This window comes from Salmo trutta, chromosome 25, assembly GCF_901001165.1.
Source record: "Salmo trutta chromosome 25, fSalTru1.1, whole genome shotgun sequence".
Classification (NCBI taxonomy): Eukaryota; Metazoa; Chordata; class Actinopteri; order Salmoniformes; family Salmonidae; genus Salmo; species Salmo trutta.
The window spans coordinates 40,273,187-40,288,587 of NC_042981.1; the positions used below are offsets into that span (position 1 = coordinate 40,273,187).

The following is a 15,401-nucleotide window of genomic DNA, read 5'->3' on the forward strand; positions in this document are numbered from 1 at the left end:
GAAATGCTTACTTATAAGCCCTTAACCGACAATGCCGTTTTAAGAAAATACCCATAAAAAAATGTAAGAGATAACAATAACAAATAATTTAAGGGCAGCAGTAAATAATAATAATAATAGCGGGGCTATATACAGGGGGTACCGGTGTCGAGGTAATTGAGGGAATATATACACGGAGTTATTAAAGTGACTATGCATAGATAATAACAGAGTAGCAGCAGCGTAGGGGGGGGGGGGGCAATGCAAATAGTCTGGGTAGCCATTTGATTAGCTGTTCAGGAGTCTTATGGCTTGGGGATGGAAGCTGTTTAGAAGCCTCTTGGACCTAGACTTGGCGCTCCGGTACCGCTTGCCGTGTGGTAGTAGAGAGAACAGTCTATGACAAGGGTGGCTGGAGTCTTTGACAATTTTTAGAGCCTTCCTCTGACACAGCCTGGTATAGAGGTCCTGGATGGCAGGAAGCTTGGCCCCGGTGATGTACTGGGCCGTACACACTACCCTCTGTAGTGCCTTGCGGTCAGAGGCAGAGCAGTTGCCATACCAGGCAGTGATGCAACCTGTCAGGATGCTCTCGATGGTGCAGCTGTAAAACCTTTTGAGGATCTGAGGACCCATTCCAAATCTTTTCAGTCTCCTGAGGAGGAATAGGTTTTGTTGTGCCATCTTCACAACTGTCTTGGTGTTCTTGGACCATGTTAGTTTGTTGGTGATGTGGACGCCAAGGAACTTGAAGCTCTCAACCTGCTCCACTACAGCCCTTCGATGAGAATGGAGGCGTGCTCGGTCCTCCTTATCCTGTAGTCCACAATCCTCTCCTTTATCACGTTGAGGGAGAGATTGTTGTCCTGGCACCACATGACCAGGTCTCTGACAACCTCCCTATAGGCGGTCTCATTGTTGTCGGTGATCAGGCCTACCACTGTTGTCATCAGCAAACTTAATGTTGGTGTTGGAGTCGTGCCTGGCCGTGCAGTCATGAGTGAACAGGAAGTACAGGAGGGGACTGAGCTCGCACCCATGAGGGACCCCCGTATTAAGGATCAGCGTGGCAGATGTGTTGTTACCTACCCTTACCACCTGGGGGCGGCCAGTCAGGAAGTCCAGGATCCAGTTGCAGAGGGAGGTGTTTAGTCCCAGGGTCCTTTGCTTAGTGATGAGCTTTGAGGGCACTATGGTGTTGAACGCTGAGCTGTAGTCAATGAACAGGATTCTCACATAGGTGTTCCTTTTGTCCAGGTGGGAAAGGGCAGTGTGTGGAGTGCAATAAGAGATTGCATCATCTGTGTATCTGTTGGTGCGGTATGCAAATTGGAGTGGGTCTAGGGTTTCTGCGATGTTGTTTATTTTTATTTTTTTAATTTCACCTTTTATTTAACCAGGTAGGCTAGTTGAGAACAAGTTCTCATTTGCAACTGCAACCTGGCCAAGATAAAGCATAGCAATTCGACACATACAACAATGTGATGTGAGCCATGACCAGCCTTTCAAAGCGCTTCATGGCTACAGAAGTGAGTACAACAGGTCGGTAGTCATTTAGGCAGGTTACCTTAGTGTTCTTGGGCACAGGGACTATGGTGGTCTGCTTGAAACATGTTGATATTACAAACTCAGTCAGGGAGAGGTTGAAAATGTCAGTGAAGACACTTGCCAGGTGGTTAGCGCATGCTCGGAGTACACGTCCTGGTAATCCCTCTGGCCCTGCAGCCTTGTGAATGTTGACCTTTTTAAAGCTCTTACTCATATCGGCTGCGGAGAGCGTCATCACACAGTCGTCCTGAACAGCTGATGCTCTCATGCGTGTTTCAGTGTTATTTGCCTCGAAGCGAGCATAGAAGTAATTTAGCTCGTCTGGTAAGCTCGTGTCACTGGGCAGCTCTCGGCTGTGCTTTCCTTTGTAGTCTGATCGTTTGCAAGCCCTGCCACATTCGACTAGCGTCGGAGCCGGTGTAGTAGGACTTAATCTTAGTCCTGTATTGACGCTTTGCCTGTTTGATGGTTCGTCGGAGGGCATAGCGGGATTTCTTTATAGGCTTCCGGGTTAGAGTCCCGCACCTTGAAAGCGCCAGCTCTACCCTTTAGCTCAGTGCGAATGTTGCCTGTAATCCATGGCTTCTGGTACGTACAGTCACTGTGGGGACGACGTCCTCGATGTACTTATTGATAAAGCCAGTGACTGATGTGGTGTACTCCTCAATGCCGTCGGAAGAATCCCGGAACATATTCCAGTCTGTACTAGCATAACAGTCCTGTAGTTTAGCATCTGCTTCATTTGACCACATTTTTTCATAGACAGAGTCACTGGTGCTTCCTGCTTCTCTGCCAATAACAGCTAATTTTACCCTGCCCACTCCGACATTCCTAGCAATATTTTTGTTGCTAAGAAGCTATTTTTGTTCCTTTTGACCATTTTAATTGTAAACAATCACACTGAGGTACCTAATTGTTACCCAGAAATAATTTGAAAATAAAACGGCTGCGTTGGACCTTTTTAACCACTGACACAGGATCAGATCTTATTTAATCCCTCAGTCTGATGGTTAACATTAAGAGTGAGGATAGGGGAATCTGATCCTAGATCTGTCGGTAGAAGAAACTCCTACCTTCAAATTGGCGTAAGTAGGAGTGCGATGGCAAATTCTGCTACTTGTGTTGATCATCTGGTACAGTGCTGCCTCAGTTTTGAATGGTGCCGTGAAGGATTGCAATATTAGAAACACAAATGTCTTATCTTTACAGTTGTTTATGTAGTGAACGTAACTAAGTAAGGAAAAGGCTGATGATTATGTCCACTGCAGGTCCTGGCTGAGGTGTGTTCGTGGGACCTCCCACCTCTTCCTGAGCGCTACAAGAAGGCCTGTCACAGCCTGGCAGTCGGTGAGTATGTGAACAACTGATACCTCCCTGGTTCATTTCCTGCCGCGGAGATGTGCGAATAAGAGAAGGAAAGGGGAAACCTAGTCCGTTGCACAATTTTAATGCGTTCAACCTAAATGTGTCTTCCGCATTTAACCCAACTCCTCTGAATCAGAGAGGTGCGAGGGCTCCCTTAATCGACATCCAGTTCATTAGTGAATAACAGAATTAAGAGTTTTCAGCGTGTATCCCTAAATTACTGGTATTTGAATACCTGATGTGCGTTGTTAATCCATGCCATGTGTTTCTGTGTGTGTGTTGTCTCTCTAGAGGAGAACAAGCGTGTGGCTCGTCTGTGTGAGGTGCAGGACGGCAGTCCCTCTGTGTCAGTGTGTGGCCTCAGCCTGCCCCCCTCCTCCCTCTCCCCTCTCCTCCGTGCCCTCAAACTGCAGGCCAACCTCACCCAGCTACAGCTGTCTGGCAACCGTCTCCACGACGACCTCTTCCCTGAGTTGGTCGCCGCTGCCGTCACCATGCCCCGGCTCCGCCATCTGGATGTGTCCTCCAATCACATCACGGGGGAGGGGCTTCAGAAGGCGGCGAACGCCATGGAAGGGCAGACTCAACCTGCTTTCCCGGTAACTACACTGAACAAAAATATAAACGCAACATGCAACAATAAAAAATAAAAGATTTTAAAGTTAGTTACAGTTCATATAAGGAAATCAGTCAGTTTAAATAAATTCATTAGGTCCTAATCTATGGATTTCACATGACTGGGAATACAGATATGCATCTATTGCTCACAGACACCTTAAAAAAAAAGGTAGGGGTGTGGATCAGAAAATCAGTCTGTATTTGGTGTGACCATTTGCCTCATGCAGCGTGACACGTATAGAGGCTGTTGATTGTGGCCTGTGGAATGTTGTCCCACTCCTCTTCTATGGCTGTGCGAAGATGCTGGATATTGGCGGGAACTGGAAAACGCTGTCATACACGTCGATCTAGAGCATCCCAAACATGCTCAATGGGTGACATGTCTGGTGAGTATGCAGGTCATGGAAGAACTGGGACATTTTCAGCTTCCAGGAATTGTGTACAGATCCTTGCGACGTGGGGCCGTGCATTATAATGCTTAAACGTGAGGTGATGGCGGTGGATGAATGGCACGACGATGGGCCTCAGGATGTTGTCACAGTATCTCTGTGCATTCAAATTGCCATCGATAAAATGCAATTGTGTTTGTTGCCCGTAGCTTATGCCTGCCCATACCATAACCCCACCGCCATCATGGGGCACTCTGTTTACAACGTTGACATCAGCAAACCGCAAACCCACACGGCGTCATACGCTGTCTGCCATCTGCCCGGTACAGTTGAAATCGGGATTCAGCCGTGAAGAGCACACTTCTTCAGCGTGCCGGTGGCCATCGAAGGTGAGCATTTGCCCACTGAAGTCGGTTACGACACCGAGCACGCAGATGAGCTTCCCTGAGACGGTTTCTGACAGTTTGTGCAGACATTCTTCAGTTGTGCAAACCCACAGTTTCATCAGCTGTCTGGGTGGCTGATCTCAAACGATCCTGGTGGTGAAGAAGCCGGATGTGGAGGTCCTGGCCTGGCGTGGCCAGACGTGGTCTGCGTTTGTGAGGCCGGATGAATGTACTGCCAAATTCTCTAAAACAAAGTTTGAGGCGGCTTATGGTAGAGAAATTAACATTAAATTCTCTGGCAATAGCTCTGGTGGACATTCCTGCAGTCAACATGCAAATTGCATTCTCCCTCAACATTGTGTTGACAAAACAGCAAATTTTAGTGGCCTTGTATTTTCCCCAGCACAAAGTGCACCTGTGTAATGATCATGCTGTTTCTTTATATGCCACACCTGTCAAGTGGATGGATTATCTTGGAAATTGAGAAATGCTCACTAACAGGGATGTGAACACATTTGTGCACTAAAATAGAGAGAAGCTTTTTGTGAATATGGAGAATGTCTGGGATCTTTTATTTCAGCGCATGAAACATCGGACCAACACACATGTTGCGTTTTATATTTTTGTTCAGTATAAATAGGACTGATTTTGTATTTACTTAGTTCGCTTAGTGTAATTTGTACGAATAGTTTCTTATTTTCTAGTGAAATACTCTCAGCTGGAAAGCAAGTGAAGCTATGAATGTCAGAAGGCCTTTTTTGTTTCCCTTGAATGTTTTAGCATCCGAGAATGTTGTTTCAGAAACATATGCACCCCTATGGGACTGACGTGTAAGACTCTCGCTGTGCTGTGCCCTTATATGGACTTGTAGGTTACAGAATCCTGGGCCCCTATCTTCAGTCATGGTTTACAGTACACTGGTCTGTGTCATTTTATATGGTTCTATTCTGCACAGAGGTCATGTTATTTGAGATTCTGGACAGAGGTCATGTTATTTAAGAATAGTATATGGACTGACCAAACGTTTGAATCAATAATGTAGTATGTATGTGTTCGCTATTGTTGCTCACCTATAGGTTCAGCAATGTGTAGATTATTCATATCTAAACTATAAGAACAGGATGAATATGTAAAGGATGGCGGAGTACGGCTACATCAAGTCCACCTTGCTACATATGGATGGATGTGTTGATGGCTAGCTAAACAAAATGGTCGTCTCTTCCCTCCCATCTCTCTCTAGTGTCTGGAGGAATTGGACCTGAGTGTGAACCCGCTGGGTGATGGTCTGTCCCAGGCCCTGTCCTGCCTGCTGTCAGCGTGCCCCCTACTGGCCAGCCTCTCCCTGCAGGCCTGCAACCTCACAGCCCGCTGCCTACAGCAACACCGTCTCCTACTGGCCAGAGCCCTGGCAGGTAAACAGGCTCATTAATATACCCTTTTCACACTGATATTAGCATTAGCCTCTCCAGACTCCCGGGGCCACCCATACATAAAATGTATGCATGTTTGCGACTGTAAGTCGCTTTTGATAAAAGCATCTGCTAAATGGTATTTTATTATTAAATAGAATTTATATAAATGGCGAAAGAGACAACTCCAAATGGATACATTGCTATCTGTTTGAGGTAGTTTGAAATGTTCCAGAAGAATCAGTATCATCTCATCATCCTACAGGTACAGGGCACCTGAAGTCTGTGAATCTATCCCGTAATGCTCTGGGCTCTACAGGCTTTGAGCTGGTCCTGAAGACTCTGCCTCTCTACTGTCTCACACACCTCCATCTGTCTGCCATCCGCTGTGGACCCGCTGACCACCCTGCTTTAGAACACCTGACGTCAGTCCTGTCCCAGGTACAAAGCACATGCAAACACACAAATGCACACACACACACACGCGCAAATTCAAATACTGCATCATTAGAATACTTGACATGAATTAAGCGTTGTTTGGCTGAAGAACTGCACAAACTAAGTAGTCTTAAGCGGGTGTACATTTGTCCATGAAGGTACACAGAAATAAACTGATGTGCAATTACAAGAAATAAATCGGTAAATGATAAAAAGCTTTTTATTGGAATTTGTCCAAATAATTGGTTAGGTTTCTGGTAACTCTTGATACTCTGTAACCTGTAAACCCATACAGGTTACTGCCAAAATAAAGGAAACACTTGAGTAAATGAGGGATATAAAGTATATTGAAAGCAGGTGCTTCCACACAGGTGTGGTACCTGAGTTGATTAGTATAAAAATGCCCAGTTGCCCATTATTTTGGCTACCATGGCTAGAAGAAGAGATCTCAGTGACTTTGAAAGAGGGGTCTGAAAGGAGCATAGGATGTTTAAAGGGTGTGTTTGTGTGTCTCAGTCACCAGATCTCAACCCAATAGAGAGCAATGGTAATGGTGTCTTTTTGTAGACACTAAAGGAGGCTAACTTTACCATAAATGTTTTTTTTGTAGGGTTTTGGGATGAACATAGAAAGGTCTGTGGTAAACACAGGATTAGGGTTGCAAAGGGTTAGAAACTTTCTGGAATTTTTCCATGGGAAGTTAAGCCCTGGAATTTTGGGAATTTTGCTTAAATTCATCAAAAAACGTTAGCTTATAACAGTGAATTTTTTTGGTGGGATACACAAGGCAATTCAAGGTCTTGTGGCATATTTTGGTTAAACTATCCCCATCACATGTACAGCTGATTTTCAAGATCTTGCACACTAATGAGATGCTATTGAGCCCACACTACTAGCCTGTCTGAGCCAAGGACTACATGCTTTCTGGTAAGTTTTCATTACAATACTGGGTGGGGTGAATATATTTTATGACATATATAATTTTTTGGTTAACTAGTAAATAGTAGCCTACAGCAAAGTGTGTTTAAATAATGTCTGCTAATTTCTGCTAATTAGTTTTTGCTACCATGTGGGTTTTAGCTTGCTTGAGCCTGCTAGCCTGTTAATTCACCTGTTTCCATACATGTTTCATTTTAAAACCATTTATCTTACAAAGGAGTTGTTTAATCTAACTTCTTAACTATTTATCTGTACATGGAATTGTATATATATATTTTTTTAATTAATTTTTATTTTATTTATTTTTTTACAATTTTTAAAGGAAAATGCCACAGGCACTATCTGATGTGTGGAGACATTTCACTGCAGCTAATGTAGAAGGAAAATCTGTGTACATTTGCAAATACTGTGCCAAATATGTGAATAATGCAACAAAGCTGCAGAATCATCTGGCCAAGTGCATAAAGTTCCCTCAACGCTCACAACAAGCAACCTCTCACAAAAGTCCCAATACTTCTATTCGAGGTGAAAATGATGAATCAGACACCTTATTGATAACAACAGCTCATGGTCCTCTTGGAATCAAAGTTTTTTAACTTAATGGAGGAACGTAGTCAGAGAAATGCTGATGAATGCTACTTGTACACCTCTGATGCACACAGGCAATGTGTATTGGAAGAGATTTCTGAATGTTCTTCGCCCAGCATACACCCCTCTAACCAGACATGCTTTACTCATTTGCTGGATGCAGAGTTCAAGTGAAGGTCAAGCAAATCATGGAGAAAACAGACTGTATTGCAATCATCTCTGATGGGTGGTCGAATGTTCGTGGGCAAGGAAAAATTAACTACATCATCTCCACCCCTCAACCAGTATTCTATAAGAGCACAGACACAAGGGACAACAGACACACCATTCTCTACATTGCAGATGAGCTGAAAGCAGTCAATGACCTTGGACCACAGAAGGTATTTGCACTGGTGACAGACAATGCTGCAAACATGAAGGCTGCTTGGTCTAAAGTGGAGGAGTCCTACCCTCACATCACACCCATTGGCTGTGCTGCTCATGCATTGAATCTGCTCCTCAAGGACGTCATGGCACTGAAAACACTCTTCAAGAGAGCCAAGGAAATGGTTAGGTATGTGAAGGGTCATCAAATTTATAGCAGCATCTACCTCACCAAGAAAAGTGAGAAGAATAAGAGCACCACTTTGAAGCTGCCCAGCAACACCTGTTGGGGTGGTGTTGTCATCATGTTTGACAGTCTCCTGGAGGGGAAGGAGTCTATCCAAGAAATTACCATATCACAGTCTGCCGATATGGACAGCCCCATCAAGAGGATCCTCCTGGATCATGTATTATGGGAGAGAGTGGTAAGCAGCCTGAAACTCCTGAAACCTATAGCAGTAGCCATTGCACGGATTGAGGGCGACAATGCCATCCTGTCTGATGTTCAGACTCTGCTTGCAGATGTAAGAGAAGAGATCCGTACTGCCCTGCCCACTTCACTGTTGCTCCAAGCAGAGGAAACTGCAGTTCTGAAATACATCAAAAAGTGTGAAGACTTCTGCCTGAAGCCCATACACGCCGCAGCGTACATGTTGGACCCCAAGTATGCTGGCAAGAGCATCCTGTCTGGTGCAGAGATCAACAAGGCCTATGTTGTCATCACTACCATGTCTCGCCACCTTGGCCTGGATGAGGGCAAGGTTCTTGGCAGTCTGGCGAAGTACACTTCCAAGCAAGGGCTTTGGGATGGAGATGCAATATGGCAGTCATGCCAACATATCTCATCAGCCACCTGGTGGAAGGGACTTTGTGGATCTGAGGCTCTTTACCCTGTTGCCTCGATCATCCTCAAAATCCCACCACCAACAGCCACCTCAGAGTGCAAATGGTAGATGGTTGAGGAATTTTTATTTAATCCATTTTAGAATAAGGCTGTAACAAAATGTGGGAAAAGTCAAGGGGTCCGAATGCACTGTATGGCCAATATACCACAGCTAAGGTCTGTGTCCAGGCACTAAGAACAGCCATATACCACACCTCCTTGGGCATTATTGCTTAAATATTCAACTACTTGTCTTTTCAAATAAACAATATCTGAATACTTACTTCGAAATGTACAGTATGTGAAAGTAACTGAGATATTTAAAATAGTACTTGAACCCGGTTCTGCTTAGTACCAGGCAGTTAGTACTATGTCACCCAATATATCAATGTTGAGTTCTCAGCTTGGCCTCCAGCTTCAACATTAGTCGACATGAATCCTACTTACAGGGGGACCATCACTACATGTGTTCCTCTATTGAAGACAATCTTGCCATAGCTCCCCTTTAAGTCAAATGCTATATACACTTTAAGATGCAACCATTGAGTCTTCCTTAACATAGCATGTATTTCTGGGCCTGAATAGCAAAGGCAAAGTTGTGCTGCAGATAAGTGTGAATGACATGCTTCCTTTTCAAGCTGTGAAATGTTGTTTCCACATGCTTTCAGCTGCGCCTGCCTCAGACCTGTGGTACAGGTAACTGCCAAAATAAAGGAAACACCAACAAAGGGAGTTGGGCCACTACGAGCCGCCAGAACAGCTTCAATGCACCTTGGCATAGATTCTACAAGTGCCTGGAACTATACTGCTCAAAAAAATAAAGGGAACACTTATACAACACAATGTAACTCCAAGTCAATCACACTTCTGTGAAATCAAACTGTCCACTTAGGAAGCAACACTGATTGACAATAAATTTCACATGCTGTTGTGCAAATGGAACAGACAACAGGTGGAAATTATAGGTAATAAGCAAGACACCCCCAATAAAGGAGTGGTTCTGCAGGTGGAGACCACAGACCACTTCTAAGTTCCTATGCTTCCTGGCTGATGTTTTGGTCACTTTTGAATGCTGGCGGTGCTTTCACTCTAGTGGTAGCATGAGACGGAGTCTACAACCCACACAAGTGGCTCAGGCAGTGCAGCTCATCCAGGATGGCACATCAATGCGAGCTGTGGTAAGAAGGTTTGCTGTGTCTGTCAGCGTAGTGTCCAGAGCATGGAGGCGCTACCAGGAGACAGGCCAGTACATCAGGAGACGTGGAGGAGGCCATAGGAGGGCAACAACCCAGCAGCAGGACCGCTATTTCCGCCTTTGTGCAAGGAGGAGCACTGCCAGAGCCCTGCAAAATGACCTCCAGCAGGCCACAAATGTGCATGTGTCTGCTCAAACGGTCAGAAACAGACTCCATGAGGGTGGTATGAGGGCCCGACGTCCACAGGTGGGGGGTTGTGCTTACAGCCCAACACCGTGCAGGACATTTGGCATTTGCCAGAGAACACCAAGATTGGCAAATTCGCCACTGGCGCCCTGTGCTCTTCACAGATGAAAGCAGGTTCACACTGAGCACATATGACAGAGTCTGGAGACGCCGTGGAGAACGTTCTGCTGCCTGCAACATTCTCCAGCATGACCGGTTTGGCGGTAGGTCAGTCATGGTGTGGGGTGGCATTTCTTTGGGGGGCCGCACAGCCCTCCATGTGCTCGCCAGAGGTAGCCTGACTGCCATTAGGTACCGAGATGAGATCCTCTAACCATATGATCTGAGACCATATGCTGGTGCGGTTGGCCCTGGGTTCCTCCTAATGCAAGACAATGCTAGACCTCATGTGGCTGGAGTGTGTCAGCAGTTCCTGCAAGAGGAAGGCATTGATGCTATGGACTGGCCCGCCCGTTCCCTAGACCTGAATCCAATTGAGCACATCTGGGACATCATGTCTCGCTCCATCCACCAACGCCACGTTGCACCACAGACTGTCCAGGAGTTGGCGGATGCTTTAGTCCAGGTCTGGGAGGAGATCCCTCAGGAGACCATCCGCCACCTCATCAGGAGCATGCCCAGGCGTTGTAGGGAGGTCATACAGGCACGTGGAGGCCACACACACTACTGAGCCTCATTTTGACTTGTTTTAAGGACATTACATCAAAGTTGGATCAGCCTGTAGTGTGGTTTTTCCACTTTAATTTTGAGTGTGACTCCAAATCCAGACCTCCATGGGTTGATAAATTGGATTTCCATTGATTATTTTTGTGTGATTTTGTTGTCAGCACATTCAACTATGTAAAGAAAAAAGTATTTAATAAGATTATTTCTTTCATTCAGATCTAGGATGTGTTGTTTAAGTGTTCCTTTATTTTTTTGAGCAGTGTATATTAGAGGGATGTGACACCATTCTTCCATGAGAAATTCCATCATTTGGTGTTTCATGTTTGTGTTGAAGATTTCAGGCGCCACTCCAGAATCTCCCATAAGTGTTCAATAGAACTCGCCAGCTTGTAGTACTAAAAAAAGCAGAAATTAGTTAGCATTTTCTACCTCTCGTTCCGTTGGGCGTTCCTAAAGGGGGAAATGAATGGGAAAATAAATTGGGTATAAGGAGATATGCCAACAATAAGGTCTGAGGTTAACACAGGCTAAGGAGATCTTATACGCTTTGTTCCAGGAGAGCCTTTATGTGCTCAAAATAAGTAAGTTGCTAACGAGTTACTAACTCGTTAGCAACTACATTACGCCAAAAAGCTAGTTGGTTTCGTTAGGTTTCTGCTTACCAGCTCAAACAAATGCAAGGATGGTATATTGTTTTGCTCCAGGCTGCAAACCATATCTCTTCAGCGGGAAGGTGCTCATTTCATCGTTTCTCGAACGATGTTGTCCCGAGGAGACTTTGGGTCCGTCTAATAAGTAAGCTAAGTCTGTTAGCTAGACGTCAAAGGCATGCGACCAGAGGGGTTTTATTTTTTACGAGAGTGGCTTCGGGACAAGTCTTTCAATGTCCTTGTGGCCCAGACAGAGCCCAGACTTGAACCCGATCAAACATTTCTGGAGAGACCTGAAAATAGCTGTGCAGCGACGCTCCCCTTCCAACCTGACAGAGCTTGAGAGGATCTGCAGAGAAGAATAGGAGAAACTCCCCAAATACAGGTGTGCCAAGCTTGTAGCGTCATACCCAAGAAGACTCGAGGCTGTAATCCCTGCCAAAGGTGCTTGAACAAATTACTGAGTAAAGGGTCTGAATGCTTTTAAAGTTGTTTAATTTTTAATAGATGTGCAAAAATTCCAAAAACCTGTTTTTGCTTTGTCATTATAGGGTATTGGGTGTAGATTGATGAGGGGAAATAAACGATTTAATCCGTTTTAGAATAAGGCTGGAATGTAACAAAATGTGGAAAAAGTAAAGGGGTCTGAATACTTTCTGAATGTACTGTATATTACTCCCCCCTGAGGTGTGTTATTGCTATTATAAAAGTAAATAACAATTTTATTATTTTTGTCATACCTGTGCTATACCACGGCTGTCAGCCAATCAGCATTCAGGGCTCGAACCACCCAGTTTTATAATGACCCCTGCATATTTATAAACTGGGTGGTTCGAGCCCTGAATGCTGATTGGCTGATAGCCGTGGTATATCAGACCGTATACCACAGGTATGACAAAACACTTGTTTTTACTGCTCTAATTCCATTGGTAAACAGTTTATAATAGCAATAAGTCACCTCTTGGATTTGTGATATATGGCCAATATACCACTGCTAAGGGTTGTGTCCAAGCGTTGGGTCTTCCTCTGACAGCGTTGCGTCGTGCTTAAGAACAGCCCTTAGCCGTGGTATATTATCCATATACCACACCCCCTCGGGCCTTTATTGCTTAATTATTTCCATACAATTGCGCGGTATAGTTCAATGGCAATGAAGTTCATTCTTACATGTTCTATTTTTGAGCTGCTTTTGAAGGCAAAAGTCGAATTGAAAACATTGGCATTGTTTAATTCGATTTTCATAATAGCAAGCCCAGGATGATGGTTTGGTTACCAAGGCAACTACTGCAACTATCTAGCCAGTAAACTTGCTAGCTACTGTTGTCACATTTTCTACTAGCAAATGAATACATTTCTAGCAGCAAATATGTTAAATTATAGCCATGGTATGTATAAAAGGGATAATCAACTCATACAAGGTTCTAATTGCCTGGTCAAGGGCACACCATGAGATCAGGGATTTGATTGGTCCCTTGCTGAAAATGGAGGAGTCACAGAGGACATGGTTCTGATTGGTTCTTTGTGTGTTCCACAGGATGACTGCTCCCTGACCCACCTAAGCCTGGGGGGAAATGGACTGACGGACAGCAGCGTGGCCACCCTCGCCAGGTGTGTGTGTGTGTGTGTGCGTGCATTTTGTGTTTTCTCTCTATTCATGTCACCCGTGTCCTTTTAGTTGAGCTGCCTGTGCCTTTTCCAAGTGTCTGCCCTGTACAGCACCTCTGTGACTGTCCAGTATTGAGATCCGTATGTTCTGTGTGTCCAGATGTCTGCCTGTCTGTCCCTCCGTGGTGTCTGTGGACCTGTCAGGGAACCCGGCGGTGACCTCAGCAGGACTCTACAGCCTCCTCTCCGCCCTCCGTGACGCCCAGAGGCCTTTGACCCATCTCAACCTCCAAGGTACATTAGGCCTATAGTAGTCTATTGGCTCGGTCTCTCTCTAAGTCCCTCTAATTTGTTCCATCTCTCTTTCTCAGGTTGTCAGGTAGCCGGCCCCTGGGACAGCTGTAGTTTGGACGGCCTGTCAGAACAGGTCCAGGACCTGCGGCTGTGCTCCCAGAGGCTCAACAAACTGGACCGCGAGGCCCTGCGGCAGACCTGGGGCCAGAGGAGTCCCGTGGGCCACTTCCTCTCCAGAGATGCCAAGTGCCTGCTCACTGCTGCCCCCTCACTGTGAGGATGCCTCCTTGAGTTCTCACACCGTTAACGACTAGTGTCACTTGGATTCCAATACATACACTTGAGATGATTTACACCCTTTGGTCCTCATATTTGAGGCATATTTTGGTGACACAGGCTGCAGAAGGATCTCAGAATGATTTATCTTGTATGCATAATGTAGATATACTTTTCTCAGTGTGTTTGTGGGTGCGTTTATACATGTTTGTGTATTGTCTATGTATTTGTATGTATTCAATGGAAAACCCAAAAAATAAAGTGAACATGATTGTCATTATTTTCGGGCTGTTTATTTCAATGGTGCTTTTTTCCATGCAACCTCACAAAATTAGCTGATTTTATGGTCAAGCTGTGAAATGATTAAATCCCTCTATTCTGTCTCCTAGTCTCTTTCCACAGCCGCTGTCTCCGACACAACTCTCAGGGTGGAGCATCATGAGTCTTGCAAATGGGGCTGTTCCCCCGCCTACTTGGTGTGAGCTTCTGAAGACACAGTTGCACACTGTGGTTTCCTACCTTGTTAGTTAACCCACTGACTGGCCTTCTCACTGTTGAATAGTTCCACAAAGGAGGGTGTTGGGTGGGCTTCAAGCAGAGGTAGGAGGAGCTATAGGAGGTCCGGCTCATTGTAATGTCTAGAATGGAATTAATGGAATAGTATCAAACATGGAAACCACATGTCCTCCTATAGCTCCTCTCACCAGCCTCCACTGGCTCCAAGATGTGGGAAAAGTGCCTACTCACACCACACACCTCAGTGTTCCACAATATGACTACGGTTAGGAGAACTCATTTCTTTACTAGTTATTGTCATTTCCAATTGATAAAAAATGTGTAAATGGTTTCTGATGGTGCTACTGCCACCTTGTTAACTGTTTAAGTAGACCCAACCAGAAGCCATGGATTACAGGCAACATCCGCACGGAGCTAAAGGGTAGAGCGGGCGCTTTCAAGGAGCGGGACTCTAACTCTGAAGCCTATAAGAAATCCCGCTATTCCCTCTGACGAACCATCAAACAGGCAAAGCGTCAATACAGGACTAAGATTGAATTGTACTACACCGGCTCCGATGCTCGTCGGATGTGACAGGGCTTGCAAACTATTACAGACTACAAAGGGAAGCACAGCCACGAGCTGCCCAGTGACACAAACCTACCAGATGAGCTAAATTACTTCAATGCTCGCTTCGAGGCAAGTAACACTGAAACATGCATGAGAGCACCAGCTGTTCTGGACGACTGTGATCACGTAGCCGATGTAAGACCTTTAAACAGGTCAACATTCACAAGGCTGCAGGGCCAGACGGATTACCAGGACATGTACTCCGAGCATGCGCTGATCAACTGGCAAGTGTCTTCACTGACATTTTCAACCTCTCCCTGACTGAGTCTGTAATACCAACATGTTTCAAGCAGACCACCATAGTCCCTGTGCCCAAGAGATGATTGTGGACTACAGGAAAAGGAGGACAGAGCACGCCCCATTCTCATCGACGGGGCTGTAGTGGAACAGGTTGAGAGCTTCAAGTTCCTTGGTGTCCACATCACCAATAAACTATCA

General features: G+C 45.3%; 1 protein-coding gene across 1 annotated transcript in view; it reads left to right on the plus strand.

Annotated features, from left to right (window-relative positions):
• tonsl (tonsoku-like, DNA repair protein) overlaps positions 1-14,118 on the plus strand; it is a 29,533-nt gene extending 15,415 nt beyond the window's left edge. Inside the window, exons 22-28 of the mRNA XM_029713989.1 lie at positions 2,796-2,874; positions 3,184-3,491; positions 5,526-5,697; positions 5,960-6,135; positions 13,198-13,271; positions 13,429-13,562; positions 13,640-14,118. Coding sequence (XP_029569849.1) covers positions 2,796-2,874; positions 3,184-3,491; positions 5,526-5,697; positions 5,960-6,135; positions 13,198-13,271; positions 13,429-13,562; positions 13,640-13,839 — 1,143 coding nt within the window. The 3' untranslated portion in view covers positions 13,840-14,118. The remainder of the gene's footprint in view (positions 1-2,795; positions 2,875-3,183; positions 3,492-5,525; positions 5,698-5,959; positions 6,136-13,197; positions 13,272-13,428; positions 13,563-13,639) is intronic.
• Positions 14,119-15,401: the final 1,283 nt, after the last annotated feature.